This window comes from Microcaecilia unicolor, chromosome 10 (assembly GCF_901765095.1).
Source record: "Microcaecilia unicolor chromosome 10, aMicUni1.1, whole genome shotgun sequence".
NCBI classification, from domain to species: domain Eukaryota; kingdom Metazoa; phylum Chordata; class Amphibia; order Gymnophiona; family Siphonopidae; genus Microcaecilia; species Microcaecilia unicolor.
The window spans coordinates 83,336,527-83,355,284 of NC_044040.1; the positions used below are offsets into that span (position 1 = coordinate 83,336,527).

At 48.5% G+C, this 18,758-nt stretch overlaps 1 protein-coding gene across 1 annotated transcript in view; it reads right to left on the minus strand.

Moving 5' to 3' along the window:
* LEMD3 (LEM domain containing 3) overlaps window positions 1–18,758 on the minus strand; it is a 372,137-nt gene that overhangs the window by 73,247 nt on the left and 280,132 nt on the right. The window contains 3 exon segments of the mRNA XM_030216941.1: window positions 888–969; window positions 7,872–8,050; window positions 8,779–8,881. Of these exon segments, the coding sequence (XP_030072801.1) occupies window positions 888–969; window positions 7,872–8,050; window positions 8,779–8,881 (364 nt within the window).

Genomic DNA, 18,758 nt, shown 5'->3' on the forward strand with positions numbered 1-18,758 from the left:
CCCTCAGCCAGCGCCGGCCCTTCCGATACCTCCGCTGGTTGTGGCTCCATCGACGTTGAATCTCTTCTGGGTCGCGGGGGAGCTGTACAGGAGGGCTCAACGACGCTCCCTCCACGCTATGGTCCGCACTCAACAGTGCGGAACCCATCGAAGCGAGCCTCCGGCTCCTCAGACGTTCTCACCCCGAAAGCTTCCAAAGTTGCCTGCCGCATAGGAGGGGTTTTCACCAGGGTTGAGGAATTAAGTGCCCCGGTTTTCCCTTGTCGTTTCCCCATCCTGAGTACGTGGAAACTCCATAACGTTCAGCTTCTTCGAAATCTCTCCGGAGCTCAGAGCGTTCAAGCTTCACTAGGTGCTATCTTGGATTGAGACTAGGCTTTTTATGTATTTTCCCAAGTATGTCTGGCTTTCCTTACATAATCTGCATTAGAACTGCCAAGGTTTATTTGCAGAATATAAGAACTGTATTATACTCGATTAGAATGATGATCATTTGTAAAGTGGGGTGAGCAAACCAATATATCAGTTAGTCTTAAGTAAAATGAAGCATTCATGAAATAAATTATATACTTGATAATAAACTTAAAATGCTTATTTTATTTGTATTGTCAAACACAAATTATAAATCCTCTGAGACAGAAATATTGTGCACACATTCAAATTCATTCTGGAGCCAATGACTGAAGTATATTAATTTAACTCTTATTCTGAACTGATAAACCAAAAAGCTTTTCTGGGTCTGTTCTGATAACTTTTAAATGGCCCTGGTTCAAGAAAACATCTAGGTTTGTTTGGCTTTATTTGATGTGCTAATAAAAAGCATTCATATCCAAAAAATAACCGTTTTTCCTCTATGATCAATATTACTAGAACTCTGAGTTACTTACATAACAGGGTCAAACATATTGCGAATCTTTAGGCATGGTGTCAAGCTGTTTGGCGGTGAATTTCTTCCATCCAGATGGAAAGCTACGAAGAGAAAAGCACAGCAAATTATCTTGAAGTGTAATGAGTTTTGGATTTTCCATCTCAAATATGTGTCAGTGTTCTGTGCTGTAAACTAAATAGATTTTTTAAAAACCTGCTTTTAGGGTAAATAGCCATAAAATGTTATTTGCCTGGGCTGGCCACTACAAGACAATGGATAGCCAACTGGTGGTCTACACATCATTTTTGGGCAGCCAACCAGCTGGTCAGGACAGTCTGTGATTGGCTGAGAGAGACCTGGAGGAGGAGGGGCATAATCGTAAGAAGGACGCCTATCAAAAAATCTGCAAGGGAAAAAAAATCCCATCAGGGATGTCCTTGTTTTGTTGTTTTTTTTGAGTGAGGCAGCCTGTGTCTGGTCCTGCACTGCTGTTCCAGCGTGGGCGACTCGCGAGAGGGTCGGGTTCATCTTCTTATTAGCCACGGCTCCTTCCACCACCTCTTGGTACACAGCTGGTCCCTCTTCCCCAGGCATAGGGGTGGAAGCTGGGTCACTCCTCCTTGTCTTGCCAGCTCAGGGAAAGAGGAGAGAGATCAGCTTTGAGGCACGAGGTTTTATTGTTTTTTTTTTAGTGAAGGACGTCCATAAAGGACGTGCTTGGCATGCGCAGAGCAGCCAGCATAATGCTTGGCTGCTCTGCGCATGCTCGACCGGCCGACTGGCTTCCGAGGGAATAGAGAATGCAAGTAAGCTACAACAAGCAGCTCATTTGCATTCCCTTTCCTTGATGCATGGCCGTTCCCTACCGATTCGCTATGGAATCGGTAAGGGAACGACTCTTCCGAGGACCTTAGTGCATCTGCCCCTGAGACAGAGCAACAGAGGGCTACAGCAAGGAAGGAGAAAACAAACGCCACAACACACAGAGCAAAAGCTCAAACAGCGCAAGGTAAGGCTTCAGCAAAAAACAAAGGGCAACGCCAAAGCAAGGGTTGTAGGGAAGGGTAAGCTTAAGTAGATCAGACTGACGTCAGCTCAGCCCAGATGGGCCAATCAGGAACGGTTCCAGGCATTCCCCCGTCTGACTAGCAGAGTTAAACAGAATCATAACATCACCCCTCCCCCCCCCCCCCCCCCCCTTCAAGGGACTCCTCTACCTCAGGACCGGGGTTTGGTTTATGAGGAAAGAGGTGGTGAAAACATCTGACCAATACTAGGGCATGCACATGAGTAGCATCCTCCCAGGAGTTCTCCGCTGGTCCATATTCTTTCCAAGCAATGAGATATTGAATGTGTCCCCTGAGGCGCCGAGTATCAAGAATATCCCGGACTTCATATTCCCCCTGGGAGGCTGACAAAGCAGGATTAGCAGGTGAGATGGGCAAGGAATCCCCTCTCAGAATCACAGGTTTGAGTAAAGACACATGGAATGTGTTGTGTACCTGTAGAGTGGGTGGTAATTTAAGTTGATAGCATACGGGGTTAACTTGTCTCAAAATGGGATAAGGTCCCACAAATCGTGGCGCAAAGTGAGAAGAAGGGGTCTTCAGTCGAAGATTGCGAGTAGACAACCGCACCATGTCACCCGGCTGAAAGCGGGGCTCCAATCGCCGATGCTTATCGGCTTGTCGTTTCTTGTGAGCAGAGTTTAACTGAAGTGCCTTCTGGACCGAAGACCAGATGGACTGGAGAGAAGTCACGGCCTTGGCAGCTGCTGGAACATCTTAATTAGTTTTCAAAGGAAATGGTATACGGGGATGTCTTCCATACACTATGTAAAATGGGGAGGCCCTGTAGCCGAGCTCACTCGATAATTATGGGCAAACTCTGCCCAAGGAAGCAACAGACTCCAGTTATTCTGATGATCAGTAACATACATCCTCAGAAATTGCTTCACACATTGATTGATGCGTTCCATTTGACCGTTGGACTGTGGGTGATATCCAGAGAAGTTTAGCTTCACATTAAGGGCCCGATTCAATGCTCACCAAAACTTAAGAGACAAACTGCACTCCGCAATCAGATGTGATTGATTCCGGAAGGCCGTGGAGACGAAAAATAGACGTGATGAAGAATTGTGACAACTTCACAGCTGAAGGAAGGTTAGACATGGGTACAAAGTGTGCCATTTTGGAGAACCAGTCCACTACAACCCATATGACTGTGTGTCCTTCCGATTCAGGAAGATCCGTAATAAAATCCATGGCAATATGGTTCCATGGTTTCTTAGGCACAGGTAGTGGCAGTAAAAGACTCTGGGGTTTCTGACGGTCGGGCTTATGCTGAGCGCACTCCAGACAAGCGGCCACAAACTCTCGCACATCATGGTCGACTGTAGGCCACCAATACTTGTGTGTGATGAACCACTTAGTTCCCAGGATACCAGGATGTCCGGCTATTCCAGAAATATGCCGTCATCAAAGTATTCTTTCCCTCAATCGAGGTGGCACAAAAGTCATACCTGTGGGTACCACAAGCATCATAGTGGGAGTAATAGTGGCAGGTTCAATGACATGTTGCAAGGGCTCCTCTTCGAGGTCGGACTCCATAGATCTTGATACAGCATCTGCCTTGGTATAATTCTCTGCCGGACGGTAAGTCAACGTGAAATGAAAGCGGGAGAAAAATAATGCCCAACGGGCTTGTCAGGGATTCAATCTCTTCGCTTCACGCAAGTAAATCAAGTTCTTGTGATCTGTGAATATGGTGAAGGGTTCCCGCGCCCCTTCCAGAAGGTATCGCCATTCCTCAAGGGCCAGTTTGATGGCCAAGAGTTCCTGGTCACCTATGGCATAATTCTTCTCTGCGGGTGTATATTTCTTAGAGAAGAAGGCACAGGGGAGAAGTTTCCCACTAGGGTAGATTTGTGACAAAATGGCTCCTGTGCCAACCGACGATGCATCCACTTCCACAAAAAAATTTCCTGTCGGGTTAGGATGTCGTAACACTGGCGCCTCGACAAAAGCCCGTTTAAGGTTCTTAAATGCTTCAACAGTCTCTGGGGACCAGTTATGGGCATCAGCATTCTTCTTGGTCAAGGCAGTAAGAGGAGCAGTCAGTGACGAGTAATTGTCAATGAACTGCCTATAATAATTTGCAAATCCCAGGAAGCGCTTAAGAGCCTTACGCCTGGTGGGCTGCTGCCACTGCAGGATTGCAGTCAACTTGCTGGGATCCATAGTCCTTTGTTCGAAATAATGTATTCCAGGAAAGGCAGCGCGGACCGATGAAATTCACATTTTTCCGATTTCACATATAATTGGTTCTCTCTCAACCGTTGCAAGACAGTCCTCACATGTTCATAACGATCCTCCTCTGATCTAGAGAAAATAAGGATATCTAGATAAACCATTACGAACTTATACAGGTCTCTGAAGATGTCGTTCATGAAGGACTGGAAGACCGCAGGGGCATTAGCCAGGCCAAAGGGCATCACCAAATATTTGTAGTGCCCATCGCGGGTATTGAATGCGATCTTCCATTCATCACCCTCTCGGATCTGAACAAGGTTGTAAGCCCCTCTGAGATCTAGTTTGGTGAATATCTGGGCTCCTTGAAAACGGTCGAACATCTCCGAAATCAGGGGTAAAGGATATTTTTGTCCTTCCGGGTAATAGCATTGAGCCCTCTACAGTCAATACATGGGCGCAGCCCACCATCTTTCTTCTCCACAAAGAAAAAACCAGCACCCGCTGGCGATTTTGAGGGACGAATGAACCCTCAAGCAAGATTGCCTTGTTTATACTGGGTCATGGCTTCAGTTTCAGGACGAGATAGAGGGTTCACTCGACCATGAGGGGGTTCAGCTCCCAATAACAGTTAGATGGCGCAATCATACGGACGATGAGGAGGTAAAGTTTTTGCTCGTTGTTTAGAAAAAACATCTTTGAAGGGCATATACCTGGCTGGTAACATAAAATTTGCTTGGACCAGCAGCAGCAACGCTGGTACCGGAGAGACCTTCTCCAGACAGGCTTTATGGCAGGCTGGTCTCCAAGCTGCCAACTGACCCTGGTCCCAGTCGATACGGGGGTTACGCAAGCAAAGCTAGGGTAATCCTAGAATGATAGACTCACTGGCAGATGGAAGTACGTAAAAGGAGATAATTTCCTTAGCACGGTCCTGGCGTGTAAAACTCCTTGAACCAGTTCCAATGCCGCTGAGACGGAGATGGGATGAGCAACCCTTTGGTAGGAATTTGATGACTCCGCACCAGATCCTCGCTGATGAAGTTGCCCCCTGCACCAGAGTCGACTAAAGATTCAAGACAAGGGGTTCCCCTGACTGCCAACAAAACTGGAACCATAACTTGTGTCCTGGGAGGAATAGACTTCGGCCTCAATACCGTCTCCCTGGCCAGGATCAGGGCTGCTGGTTTCCCGATTTCGTCCTGTTCGGGCAAGCACAGACAAAGTGCCCCTTGACTCCACAATAAAGGCAAAGCCCCTCGGAGCTAGTAGCTGAAGTAAACACGCGGTTAACCTGCATAGGTTCTGGCCAAATCTCACAACACCAGAGACTGGGGTTAAGGGCCCTTATGTGGTATCTTCAAGTCAGCCCCCCCCCCCCCCCCCCCAAAAAAAAAATGCTGAGACGGAGATGGGATGAGCAACCCTTTGGTAGGAATTTGATGACTCCGCACCAGATCCTCGCTGATGAAGTTGCCCCCTGCACCAGAGTCGACTAAAGATTCAAGACAAGGGGTTCCCCTGACTGCCAACAAAACTGGAACCATAACTTGTGTCCTGGGAGGAATAGACTTCGGCCTCAATACCGTCTCCCTGGCCAGGATCAGGGCTGCTGGTTTCCCGATTTCGTCCTGTTCGGGCAAGCACAGACAAAGTGCCCCTTGACTCCACAATAAAGGCAAAGCCCCTCGGAGCTAGTAGCTGAAGTAAACACGCGGTTAACCTGCATAGGTTCTGGCCAAATCTCACAACACCAGAGACTGGGGTTAAGGGCCCTTATGTGGTATCTTCAAGTCAGCCCCCCCCCCCCCCCCCCCAAAAAAAAATGCTGACTGGCACGACACTCACAGGCACGCTCTCTAAAACGAATGTCCACCTGGGTGCAGAGACGAATGAGGTCATCAGTTTCTTAATAGAAATAAAACAAAATAGAACATGGAAAAGAAAATAAGATGATACCTTTTTTGTTGGGCATGGCTTGATGCATTTCTTGATTGGCTTTCGGGGGTTGTTGCCCTTCTTCGTCGGATCGGAGGTAGGCAAGTGTTGGTAGATGATGAGTGGAGGAGTGGCCTAGTGGTTAGGATGGTGGACTTTGGTCCTGGGGAACTGAGGAACCCTCCGTTGCCTCATGTAAGCCGCATTGAGCCTGCCATGAGTGGGAAAGCGCGGGGTACAAATGTAACTAAAATAAATAAAATCCAGGTTGGAGGGCAGCTCCCGACCCGTCAGTTCATCTTTGATGGTAGAAGATACCCCATGCCAGAATACAGCAGTAAGGCTCCGATTGTCCCATCCCAGTTCCGCTGCCAGGGTCCGGAATTGAATGGCATACTCGCCCAGGTAAAGCCGACCCTGATGCAGGTTCAGAAATTGAGTTGCCGCCGAGGAGGCCTTTCCGGGTCCTTCAAAGATAAGCCGAAATTGTTTCAAGAACTCTGCCAAATTATCCAGTAGAGGGTCCCTCTTTTCCCATAAAGGGGAGGACCAGGCCAGGGCAGATCCCGAAAGCAGGGAAAGTCCCGGGCCTGCAGCTAAAAGACAATTTGGCATTGATTTAAAAACTCCAAGGGAAACAAAACAACCTGGAACAGAATGATAAACAAGCTTACCACAAAGCACCACAGTCAAACAGAGGAAATCACAGGTGAGGGAAGAGGGGTAATCAGACACATGCTGGAAGCAGCAAGCACACTGAGATGGAGCAACAGAGGGCTACAGCAAGGAAGGAGAAGAACTCCACAACACACAGAGAAAAAGCTCAAACAGCGCAAGGTAAGGCTTCAGCAAAAAACAAAGGGCAACGCCAAAGCAAGGGTTGTAGGGAAGGGTAAGCTTAAGTAGATTAGACTGATGTCAGCTCAGCCCAGATGGGCCAATCAGGAACAGTTCCAGGCATTCCCATCTGACTAGCAGAGTTAAACAGAATCATAACAAGTACGTCAATACTAGATTATAATTGGTCTGCTAGGTTTCTCAGGTTTGTGATTTTTTGGTAGCATGTAGAAGATACTAACAGAAAAATCTCTACATTTTATTTTATAGTATTTATTTATTTTTACTGTAGCAGCTTTGAAAATGTAATAAGATTTTTCATTCTTGTATATTCCTGAGGGATCTTTGAGAGTTGCTTGCATCATTCTTTGTAACATTTAAACCCAGTATTGTTTCTTCACAGTGGTCAGAAAAGTGCACATTAATTCATAACTCAACAATAGCGATAAATCTATAAACGTTAATCCAATAAAAAGGTCATCACCTACAGCTTGTTTGTTTACACTTATTGCTATATATACACACACAAGTGGACTGACATGCAACTACAATACTTTGTTCTGAATTAACCATAAATTTAAAGACACTTTTCTACAAAGAATCTCAAATATTCATAGATTTGCTGGCAATCCTAGAAGACCACAGTGTAATAGCCCTGATCTTGGAAAATGGGCTTTGTGCTGCATGGTCATGCTTACAGATGAGCCCAATATGCAACACTGGGGGATTGAGTTTGTAAATGGCAAATGTGCAGCATTTAAACAAGCGCAGACAGAGTGGATTGGCCATATGATCTTTATCAGGTATCATTTTCTTTGTTAAAATGTTTGACTCAAAACAAATTAGAGAATTTCCATTAGAGCATGAAGGTTCTACAGAAAGATGTCAATATCCAATAAAAAATGTAAATGCAAGTATTAAGATATACTATTAAAGCCTATTTAAATAAATATAACATTTACATTCTTTTCAGTTTATACCTTGGCCTTGCCATACTTTAGATGGTATCAATGAAATTTTATCACATGCTGCTGACGGCTGCATCCATCTCCAAACCAGAAAATCACCACCACCTATCTTTCGAGCCTCTGTGCAAACTCGTGATTCATTTGATGCAAGGAAGTCAACTGCTCTATCCCATATCACCTTCATTTTCTCCCTAAAATAAAAAAGATCCACACAAAAGTATGTCTTGTATTATTGCAATTCAGACACTGTCACTAGCTTCAATCTTTTACAGCCTTGGTGTTTGCTCCTATACAATCTGGCTATTTTATTATTTGCAAGGAAGATCAGCATAGAGTCCATATTTAACAACTCCAACTTACAATATATCATCTTTGAAAAGATTATTCCAGGAAAACACTGGATACACTGTTTAAGGCACTTCTCAAAATTGATGTTGAAACCTTGGATGAATCCGAGATGAGAAAATTCAAAATTTGTCTCTTCTGTGGATATAATTCCTGTGTTGTACATTTCAGAAGAGGGGGGATGTCTGATCACACAAACTAGTCAGTCAAATTCTCATCTGTAAAAAGCACCTAATTATGTTCAGATGGAAACTGTTCCAATTTATATCAGTATGATTTCTGCATAGTACACTTGTAGTAAGAATTTACAAAGATAGAACACCATTACCTCAAAATGCTGAAAGAACCTCAACTACATACTAAGCACAAACTTATATAGTTTGTTCAGTAATACACACAAAGATTCAAACAAGCGATATCTAGTACGTGACTATGCTAAACAGACTGACCACTGGAGAAGTGGAAAAAGTTTAGCTAATCAATAAGCATAGTTTTGCAAATATTGTATTGTTATATTCAGGTATTAACTTAGAAAACATAGTACTTTCCATCAGAATATTGATGCTTAGCATACCTGTCTTGAGGCTTTATTAAGGAATCTCGCACATGTGGAATAGGCATGTATGGCTGCAATTCTTTATTTTCTTGGCAAGCTTCACTGTGACTTTTGAGAACATCTGAAATTAAAAGCACAAAAAAATAAATTCAGTGCTATAAATTAAGAAAAATCAAGGTAAAATTATGTATCATACCTGATAATTTTCTTTCCATTAATCATAGCTGATCAATCCATAGACTGGTGGGTTGTGTCCATCTACCAGCAGGTGGAGATAGAGAGCAATCCTTTTGCCTCCCTATATGTGGTCATGTGCTGCTGGAAACTCCTCAGTATGTCGATATCCAAGCTCCATCCGCAGGACTCAGCACTTAGAGAATTACACCCACAAAGGGACACTCTGCCCAGCTCACCACCGCCGAAACGGGGGAGGGGAATTAACCCAGCTCATCCCCACACAAGTGGGGGAGGGGAATCCGTCCAGCTCATCCCCGCGGAGCGGGGGAGGGCCACCCCACCCGCCGATGCGGGGGGATCTGGCTTATCCTGCAACCGCAACCGCGGGAGGAGCTGACTGACCCTAACACCGCCGAAGCGGGAGGGGTACAAAGCTGCCCTATTGCCGCACGAAGCGGGAGGGAGCGCCGGCAGAATTTAAGTCTCAATCCAGCCCCGTAAAACGGAGGGGAGAGGAATGCAGCAGCTCACTGTAACACAAATTCGTCTCAACTCTTGAAGAATTCATTGAAAAACTTGAACACGAAGTCCTCCTGAACAGGAACTGAAGACTAAACTTGAACCTGAAATGCAACCAGAATATAAACAGTACAGATATCTGGGAGGGGCTATGGATTGATCAGCTATGATTAATGGAAAGAAAATTATCAGGTATGATACATAATTTTACCTTCCATATCATCATGCTGATCAATCCATAGACTGGTGGGATGTACCGAAGCAGTACTCACCCAGGGCGGGACATTGAAATCTCTGACCGCAACACTGAAGCTCCAAACTGGGCCTCCGCCTGAGCAGCCACAGTCAAGCGGTAATGCCTGGAGAAGGTATGGGCTGATGCCCAAGTTGCCGCCTTGCAAATCTCTTCCAAGGAGACGGACCCGGCCTCTGCCATCGAGGCCGCTTGAGCTCTAGTGGAGTGAGCCTTCAGCTGGATAGGCGGCACCTTCCCCGCGGCCACATAAGCCGCTGCAATGGCTTCCTTGACCCATCTTGCCACTGTAGGCTTAGCAGCCTGCAGACCCTTACGAGGACCTGCAAACAGGACAAACAGTTGATCCGATTTCCGGAAATCATTGGTCACTTCCAAGTACCTGATGATGACACGTCTCACATCCAGATATTTGAGAGCAGAGTATTCCTCTGGGTAGTCCTCCCTACGAAAGGAAGGGAGACAGAGCTGCTGATTCACATGGAAGTGAGAAACAATCTTGGGCAGGAAGGAAGGCACTGTGCGAATAGTCACTCCTGCCTCAGTGAACTGCAGAAAAGGCTCTCTACATGAGAGCGCCTGGAGCTCGGAAACTCTTCTGGCTGAAGTGATAGCCACCAAAAAGACTGCTTTCAACGTCAGGTCTTTCAGAGATGCCCTCGACAAGGGTTCAAAAGGCGGCTTCTGCAAGGCTCTTAGCACCAGGTTGAGATTCCACGCAGGCACCACTGAGTGCAGAGGAGGGCGCAGGTGATTAACTCCCTTGAGAAAGCGCACCACATCTGGCTGCAAAGCCAGGGAAGCACCCTTCAGGCGGTCCCTGAAGCAAGCCAGAGCCGCTACCTGGACTTTAAGGGAACTGAGCGACAGGCCTTTCTCCAGACCTTCTTGCAGGAACGCCAACACTGAAGAAATTGGAGCAGTGAAGGGAGAAAGTGAGCCTGCTTCACACCACGCTGCAAAGGTACGCCAAACCCTGGCATAAGCAGTAGAAGTAGAGCGCTTCCTCGCTCTCAGCATAGTGGCGATGACCTTGTCTGAGAAGCCCTTCTTTCTCAGACGCTGCCGCTCAATAGCCAGGCCGTAAGACCAAAGGGGGAGGGATCCTCCATCACCACGGGACCCTGATGTAACAGGCCCTGCTCCACTGGCAGCCGCAGAGGATCGTCCACTGAGAGCCTGATCAAGTCCGCATACCAGGGACGTCTGGGCCAGTCCGAACCCACCAGGATTATCCGGCCCGGATGCTTTGCCACCCGGTCTAGCACCCTGCCCAACATGGGCCAGGGCGGGAACACATAGAGAAGCTCTTGTGTCGGCCACTGTTGGAGAAGAGCATCTACTCCCAGGGATCGAGGGTCCCGTCCTCTGCTGAAAAAGCGCGGCACTTGGCAATTGGCCGATGACACCATCAGATCTAGGCTCGGCTGGCCCCAGCGCTTCGTGATGTCCAGAACGCCTGAGCAGATAGCTGCCACTCTCCAGGCTCCAAGGTATGGTGACTGAGAAAGCCCGCCTTGACATTCATGACTCCGGCAATGTGGGCCGCTGACAGCTGTTCCAGGTTCGCTTCCGCCCACTGGCATAGATTCATGGCCTCCTTGGCTAGAGGGGCGCTCTTGGTACCTCCCTGGCGGTTGACATAGGCCACAGCCGTGGCATTGTCCGACAGGACCCGTACTGGCTTCAACGCCAGTACCGGGATGAACTCCAAAAGCGCCAACTGAATGGCTCTGAGTTCCAGGAGGTTGATAGACCACTTTGCCTCTGCAGGAGACCAGAGCCCCTGCGCTGTCCTTCCCAAGCAGTGGGCTCCCCAGCCCGACAAAGAGGCGTCCGTCGTGACGACAATCCACTCCGGGGTCACCAGAGGCATTCCTGCAGACAACTTGTCTGTCTGCATCCACCAGCTCAGCGCCTTGCGCACTGCTGGGTCCAAGGGAAGGCGCACAGCATAATCCTCTGACATCGGAGTCCAGCGCTGCAGCAGAGAGTGTTGTAGTGGTCTCATATGAGCCCTGGCCCAGGGCACTACTTCCATCGTGGCCGTCATAGAGCCCAACAGCTGCACATAGTCCCAAGCCCTTAGGCTACTAGGAACTGGTCCACCTGAGCCTGAAGCTTGGCAGGAACACTCTGCCCACTTGGGTGTCGAATCGAACTCCCAGATACTCCAGGGACTGAGTCGGGCGCAGCTGGCTCTTCTCCCAGTTGATGATCCACCCCAGGGAGCTCAAAAGAGCAACCACCCGGTCCACAGCTTTGCCGCACTCTGCATAAGAGGGGGCTCGGATCAACCAGTCGTCCAGATAAGGATGGACTTGTACTCCTTCCTTTCGCAGGAAGGCCGCGATGACCACCATTACTTTGGAGAAGGTCCGCGGAGCAGTAGCCAACCCGAAAGGGAGGGCTCTGAACTGGAAGTGTCGGCCCAGGACTGCAAAACGCAGAAAGCGTTGATGAGGAGGCCAGATGGGAATATGCAGGTACGCTTCCTTGATGTCCAAGGAAGCCAAGAACTCTCCTGCCTTCACTGCCGCTATAACAGAGCGGAGAGTCTCCATGCGAAAGTGCCGCACTTTCAAGGCCCGATTGATCCCTTTGAGGTCGAGGATAGGCCGGACAGAACCTCCTTTCTTTGGTACCACAAAGTAAATGGAGTAACGTCCCTTGCCAAGCTGATTTTCTGGCACCGGAATGACCGCACCCAGGCGGATCAGGTTGTCCAAGGTCTGCTGCACTGCCACAGCTTTGACCGGAGACTTGCAGGCAGAGAGTACAAACCCGTCTCTTAAGGGTCGGCAGAACTCTAGCTTGTAGCCGTCTCTGATGACTTCCAGCACCCAAGCGTCTGAAGTTACTTTGGTCCACTCGCCTAGAAACGAGGACAGGCGTCCTCCAATCTGCACTGGGCCATGGACCAGGACCCCGTCATTGGGTACGAGACCCTGGGGGAGGACCGGAGGGCGTACCTCCGGGACGGCGGTCTCTGCGAAAGGAATGCTGCTTGGGGGAGAAGTTCCTTTTGAAGGAAGAGGGGGCAGAGGAGCCCGACTTGCCCGGGCGGTACCGACGGGCTTCCTGAAACCGTCCTCTGGAGATACCGGGACGAGCACTGGCCCGAGCCCTGACCTCTGGTAACCTCTTGCCCTTAGACGTGCCGAGATCGGTCACGATTTTGTCCAGCTCGACCCCAAAGAGCAGCTTGCCTTTAAAAGGCAACTTAGCCAGGCGGGACTTAGAGGCGTGGTCCGCAGACCAATGTTTCAGCCAAAGCCAGCGCCGCGCAGAGACTGTCTGAGCCATACCTTTAGCCGAGGCTCTCAAGACAACATACAGCAAGTCTGCCAAATAGGCTAAGCCCGATTCCAGGGCCGGCCAATCAGCCCTCAAGGAATGATCCAAGGGGGAAGCCCGCTGCACCATAGTCAGGCACGCCCTGGCCACATAGGAGCCGCAAACTGAGGCCTGCAAACTTAAGGCAGCCGCCTCGAAGGACGACCTTAAAGCCGCTTCCAATCTTCTGTCTTGGGCGTCCTTTAGGGCCGTGCCACCTTCCACCAGCAACGCCGTTTTCTTAGTCACCGCAGTGATTAAAGATTCCACGGTAGGCCAAATAAAGGCCTCGCGTTCACTTTCAGGCAAAGGATAGAGGCGGGACATAGCCCTAGCCACTTTGAGGCTCGCTTCCGGGACATCCCATTGATCTGAAATTAAGGTGTGCATGGCATCATGCACGTGGAAGGTTCTAGGCGGGCGCTTTGTCCCCAGCATAATGGCAGAGCCAACAGGGGCTGAGGGAGAGACGTCCTTTGGCGAGGAAATCTTCAAAATGCTCATGGCCTGCAGTAACAGGTTGGGCAAATCCTCTGAGCAAAAGATCCGCGCTGCAGAGGGGTCATCCGCTCCATCCGAGCGGGAATCCGTCTCCTCCAAGGAATCCCCAAAGGACCGTTGGGAGAACTCAGATACGCTGCCCTCATCTACATCAGAGGAAATAGCGTCCTCTAAGGCCTGGGAATCCACCCGAGGGCGTTTACTTCCGGGGGCTTCAACCCCGTTATCGGACAAGGGAGAAGGGGCAGCGTTTTGCATAAAGAAGGCCTGATGCAGCAGCAAAATAAACTCGGGGGAGAAACCCCCCAGACTGTGTATTTCAGCAGCCTGGGCCACAGCCCTAGACGCACCCTCAACTGGCGCTCGCAAGAGCGGGGGAGCAACATGCTGCGCATCCAAGATGGCGTCCGGCGTGACACTCCACGAAGGAGCCGCGCGGGAAGAACGGCGCTTAACTTTAGCCGCCTTTTTGCCATCGCCCAAATCAAGGGCGGCCATGGCATGAACGTCTCCCAGCTCAAGGGTGGCCCAAGAAGAAGCCGTCCAAGCAGAGTGGCCGGCCAAGATGGCGGAGGCGAGCAGTGGGGGATGGGCGTTTATGGCGGGAAAAACCGCCGCGCCGGAGGAAGACCCGGGACACTGACCGGCCTCCAAACTGACACCCAACAAGGGCGAATCAGACTTTAATACCCCCGCATCCCCGCTAGGAGCGCACACGCGGTCCGGGGAGCGATTCTTCGCGCCCTCGCCCTCCGACGCCATAGGCCACGCGGAGATCAATCGGGGAACCCCCTGCCCGCTATAAAAAGGTAAAAATTACCTGCTTCTCGCTCCGAGCTGTAACGACCTGGTGTCCCACTGAGTAGCTGCAATAAACGTTTAAATAAACGTCGAAATAAACGCCCTTAAGGACGTCCAAATTTTTTTTTTTTTTTTAACGGAGCCAGCGGGAGGGGGGAGAAAAGGAGGGACCTGGCGCCACCAGGTTTGCACTTGCTCAAGAAGAGCCCTCAACCCCAGGCACTCAACAAAACCTAAAAATTAGGCTTGGAGGCCTAGCCAGAGCTGCTGCTGTGTGTGACCACCACCTGCTGAGATAGAGAACATACTGAGGAGTTTCCGGCAGCACATGACCACATATAGGGAGGCAAAAGGATTGCTCTCTATCTCCACCTGCTGGTAGGTGGACACAACCCACCAGTCTATGGATTGATCAGCATGATGATATGGAATCTTGGTTTTAGCTTTACATACTAAATAATGTACTCAAAAAAAGTTTTATTGTTTAACTATATTTAACTTTGATAAGTCTAAATGGAAAACTGTTTCCAGGATCAGGCCTGATTCTGAAATCTAAGTCAACCTGCAGGACAATTTCTAAATTCAAAATTGGCCTAAATTGAAAAACTTGGAAGAAATATAAACATCTGACATTTTTTTCCTGACCCAACACCACCTTAGGGACATCAGCTTAGATGCTCAGCTTCAGTCAATTTTCAGAGACCAAATGAGGCACAGAAATATCTATGATCTCTGTTTATTAAGCAGCGCTAGAAGCGCATTAGTGCTTTCAGCACGCACTAAGGAGGCGCCTACAATATTCCTGAGGTCGCCTACACAGTTAGCAGGCACGTGCTAAAAAAGGTAGCGCAGCTTAGAGTCCTAAGTTAGGTTCCTAAATACTTTGAAAAATTAACCCCATTATATGGCAATTTTTTTTATAACCCTTCCATATAATAAAATAACAAGGGGACAAGTATCACATATTTTGGAGAACCTAGCTTTAACTGTTACATCAAGCAACACTACTCAAAGAACATGATTCAGTGATCTAATCCCTTTCCCTATTCCACGCCCCCCCCCCCCTCAAAAAATAACCCTACTTCATAGGGTGGAACTGAAAGTTTCAGTTAAACACTATACTATCTTCATGATCCCTCCCTCCTTCAGACCTCATGACAGTGTTGGATTCAGCAGTATGAAATCAGTACAGAACAGGAATTAAGATGCATATACTCTCAGCTCCTGTTCCCTTTAGTTTTTATGTAGAACATATGCCAAGAGGAGGAGGAGCTAGACCAGAAGTTCTGGAGAGCAGAAGCTGTTGAACTGGAGATCTATGGGTAAGGAATGCGAGAACTTTCGGAGGTCCACAACTTTAAAAAGTCAGCAGCTTACTAATAAAAAAGCTTGCATGCTGACTACTGCTATGGAACATAGAGAACATAATCCTATATTATTATTAGCATTTGTATAGCGCTACCAGACACATCCAGCGCTGAACACCTGACACAGACAGTCCCTGCTCAAGAGAGCTTACAATCTAAAGTAATACAGACAGACAAGACAATAAGGGCAAGTACTGGGTGAGAAGGAACAAGGGGAGGCAAATGAGTAGTGGCTAGGAGCCAAAAGCAGCAGTGAAAAGGTGGGTTTTCAGCATAGATTTGAAACTAGGTAGAGATGGAGCAAGACGTACTCACCTCCAACGTTCTAATAATGCTGCCTCAGACCGTGGCTCCTTCGGAGTTGGTCTGCTAGGCTCCGTAGATCGCTGATGTCATCGGAAAGGAGACACCAGATTGGCTCAGCGATAAGGAACAGGAGAGGTACGTCACCCGCAACACTGACCAACCGCAAGACAGGAGCAAGAGGCCCCGCCCCTGCTGCCCTCGCCGCAATGCCACGCCCCCCAGGTCGCCGCCGCTCCCCCCTCCACCACCCCCGAGGTTGCCACTGCTCCCCCCTCCACCCCCCTGAGGTGATCCAACAGCCCCCCCCCCCCCACAAACTGCCTCGCCCATATTTCACACTCCGAGTGTCAGGGTCTCCCTCCCTTCCAGATCCCCGAGTTTCAGGGTCTCCCTCCCACTACCAGGATCCTCCCTCCATCCCAGATCCGGGATCCCCCCTCGCTCACAGTTCCAGGATCGTCGTGGCCTCCCTCCCTCCCGTTCACTGCCAGCCCCCCTCCTTACGAATTTTTGAAGTCGGGGTTACGGTGGACGGCGGTAGCAGCAGCATCGGTAAATGGCGTACAGGCATGGGCCGTCTCTGTCTCTCGGCTCTGGTCCTGCCCTTGCGGAAACAGAAAATGAGGGCGGGACCAGAGCTGAGAGACAGAGACGGCCTGAGCCTGTACACCGTTTACCGATGTTGCTGCCACCGTAACCTCGACTGGGTAAGTGAGACTTCAAAAATTCGTAAGGAGGGGGGCTGGCAGTAGACGGGAGGGAGGGAGGAAGGGAGGCTATGATGACCCTGGAACTGTGAGCAAGGGGGGATCCTGGAAGTGGGAAGGAGACCCTGAAACTCGTGGATCTGGGAGGGAGGGAGGGAGATACTGGGAAGGTGTGTGAAATATGCATGAGGCAGTTTGGGGTGGGGCTGTTGGATCACCTCGGGGGGGGGGGGGTGGAGGGGAGAGCAGTGACGACCTGGGGGGAAACCTTGCTAGCGCCCGTTTCATTGTGTTTAGAAACGGGCCTTTTTTTTTTTTTTTTACTAGTTTTACTTATAAAATGCAAGTGAGGTTTACTCTAGCTCTCAAATACTACCTTGATTTTTCACTAATGCGGTTAGTTTTCTGCCTTTGCAGAGTTTGTAAACCCATGAACAATTTGCAGCTCTAGGCCTGTAAGCCATTTCTCAATAGAAAAATCCTCATAGAATTTCCTTTCATGAGTGCAATAGAATGTATGTCCCATCACGAGGAGGTGTGAGGGATGAGCCTAGCAGACATCTGACAGAACTCAGGCATACAGACTGAAAACCTGGGTTTGAGGTTAGGCTCATACCCAATTGTACACAAGAGCGAATTCTACATAGGGTGCCTAGAAACAAGTGGTGAAAAGAGAGCATCTAAATGAATGGTGATATTTTACAAAAGGCACAAAACCCAACACGTTTCACTAAATAGGTGTGTAGGGCAGCAGAAATTTAAGCACCAGCTTGTGTTTGTCACATACGGTTGGGCACTCGCACACGTAGCTGTTATGCATGTTATTATATGTTATGTATGTGAACTTGGCGTGTATTGTGACATCATTTGAGTGGGGACATAGCCTGAATTGTATTAAGCAGTAGAATGCAAATTACTGTGATGAGGATACCTTGCTGCTGGGCCAGGCTTCTAATTCCAAGAATGAAGAAACTTTCTGCAGCCTGGCAACAGGAGGGTTTTTATGAAAATGAGGAGAGCATGGGAGAGGCTTTGGAACTATTTTAATCAGCAGGACGAGATCTCAAGAGATGGAAGTGTTCACTTGAAGCCGATACCACATGTTAATTTGCACAACCTGCAATGAAAAATACTGGCAACTGCCACTTCTGGATGTGTTGCTGTTTTTGGGCTTGTTGCATGTTAATTCTGCACTATAGTGCACTGTTAGGAGAAGGATTTTTCACAGAAGATGCTAGAGAGAGTTCAGTATCAGATTGTAGTTGCATGCATGCACTGTGCACCATAAAGTACTTAGGGGAGTTGCAGGGGCATCCTCACTTGTGCATGGCTTATAAAAATATCACTAGAGATAGACATATGGTACTTCACACTTGAAAATGGGTGGAACGTTCATCTTTGTGTATCCACATTCCATCTGTTTCCAGAAGTTCATGTCTTTTCCCCTGCTCCCTACTTTTTCGCAGTTAGAAGATATAAAGAAAAAAGGGTGCTACCTGAAGCTGCATAAGCGCCAGTACCTGCTGCGTGTGCAGCATTTGCTTGAAAGAGAGGTCTGTATGACTTCAAGCTACATACTCCAAGCTCTTCTAGACCATCCCATGATGTGGTGTCCTCCCCTGCCCTTCTTTCCTTGCCTGTGCAGTCCTGGTTTTCATAGTGTGTCAAGTAAAGTTGCACAAGAGAAGTTCACGTTTATCCCCTGTTTTCAACTTCCTCATACTTGGAAGATGAAGAAAACAGGGCACTACCTGAGGTTGCATAAGTGCCACATAGGAACCTAGCTTCACACCGAACAGAAACTGTGGTGAAGAAAATGGCAGATAAGCATGGAGCAGGGCTTCGCAAAATGAGTTATGTGTCAGGAAAGCTGAAATGTCTGGTGAGTGAGGTTAAACCCTATGAAGTGCTGTATAGGGCTGCAACCCAGAAATTAGCATTATGGAGAAGTATCTGCCAAAGGATGAATGGCATTTACTATAAGAACCAAGACACTGAGTACCTAAAGAAGAAATGGAGGGATCCGTGGGC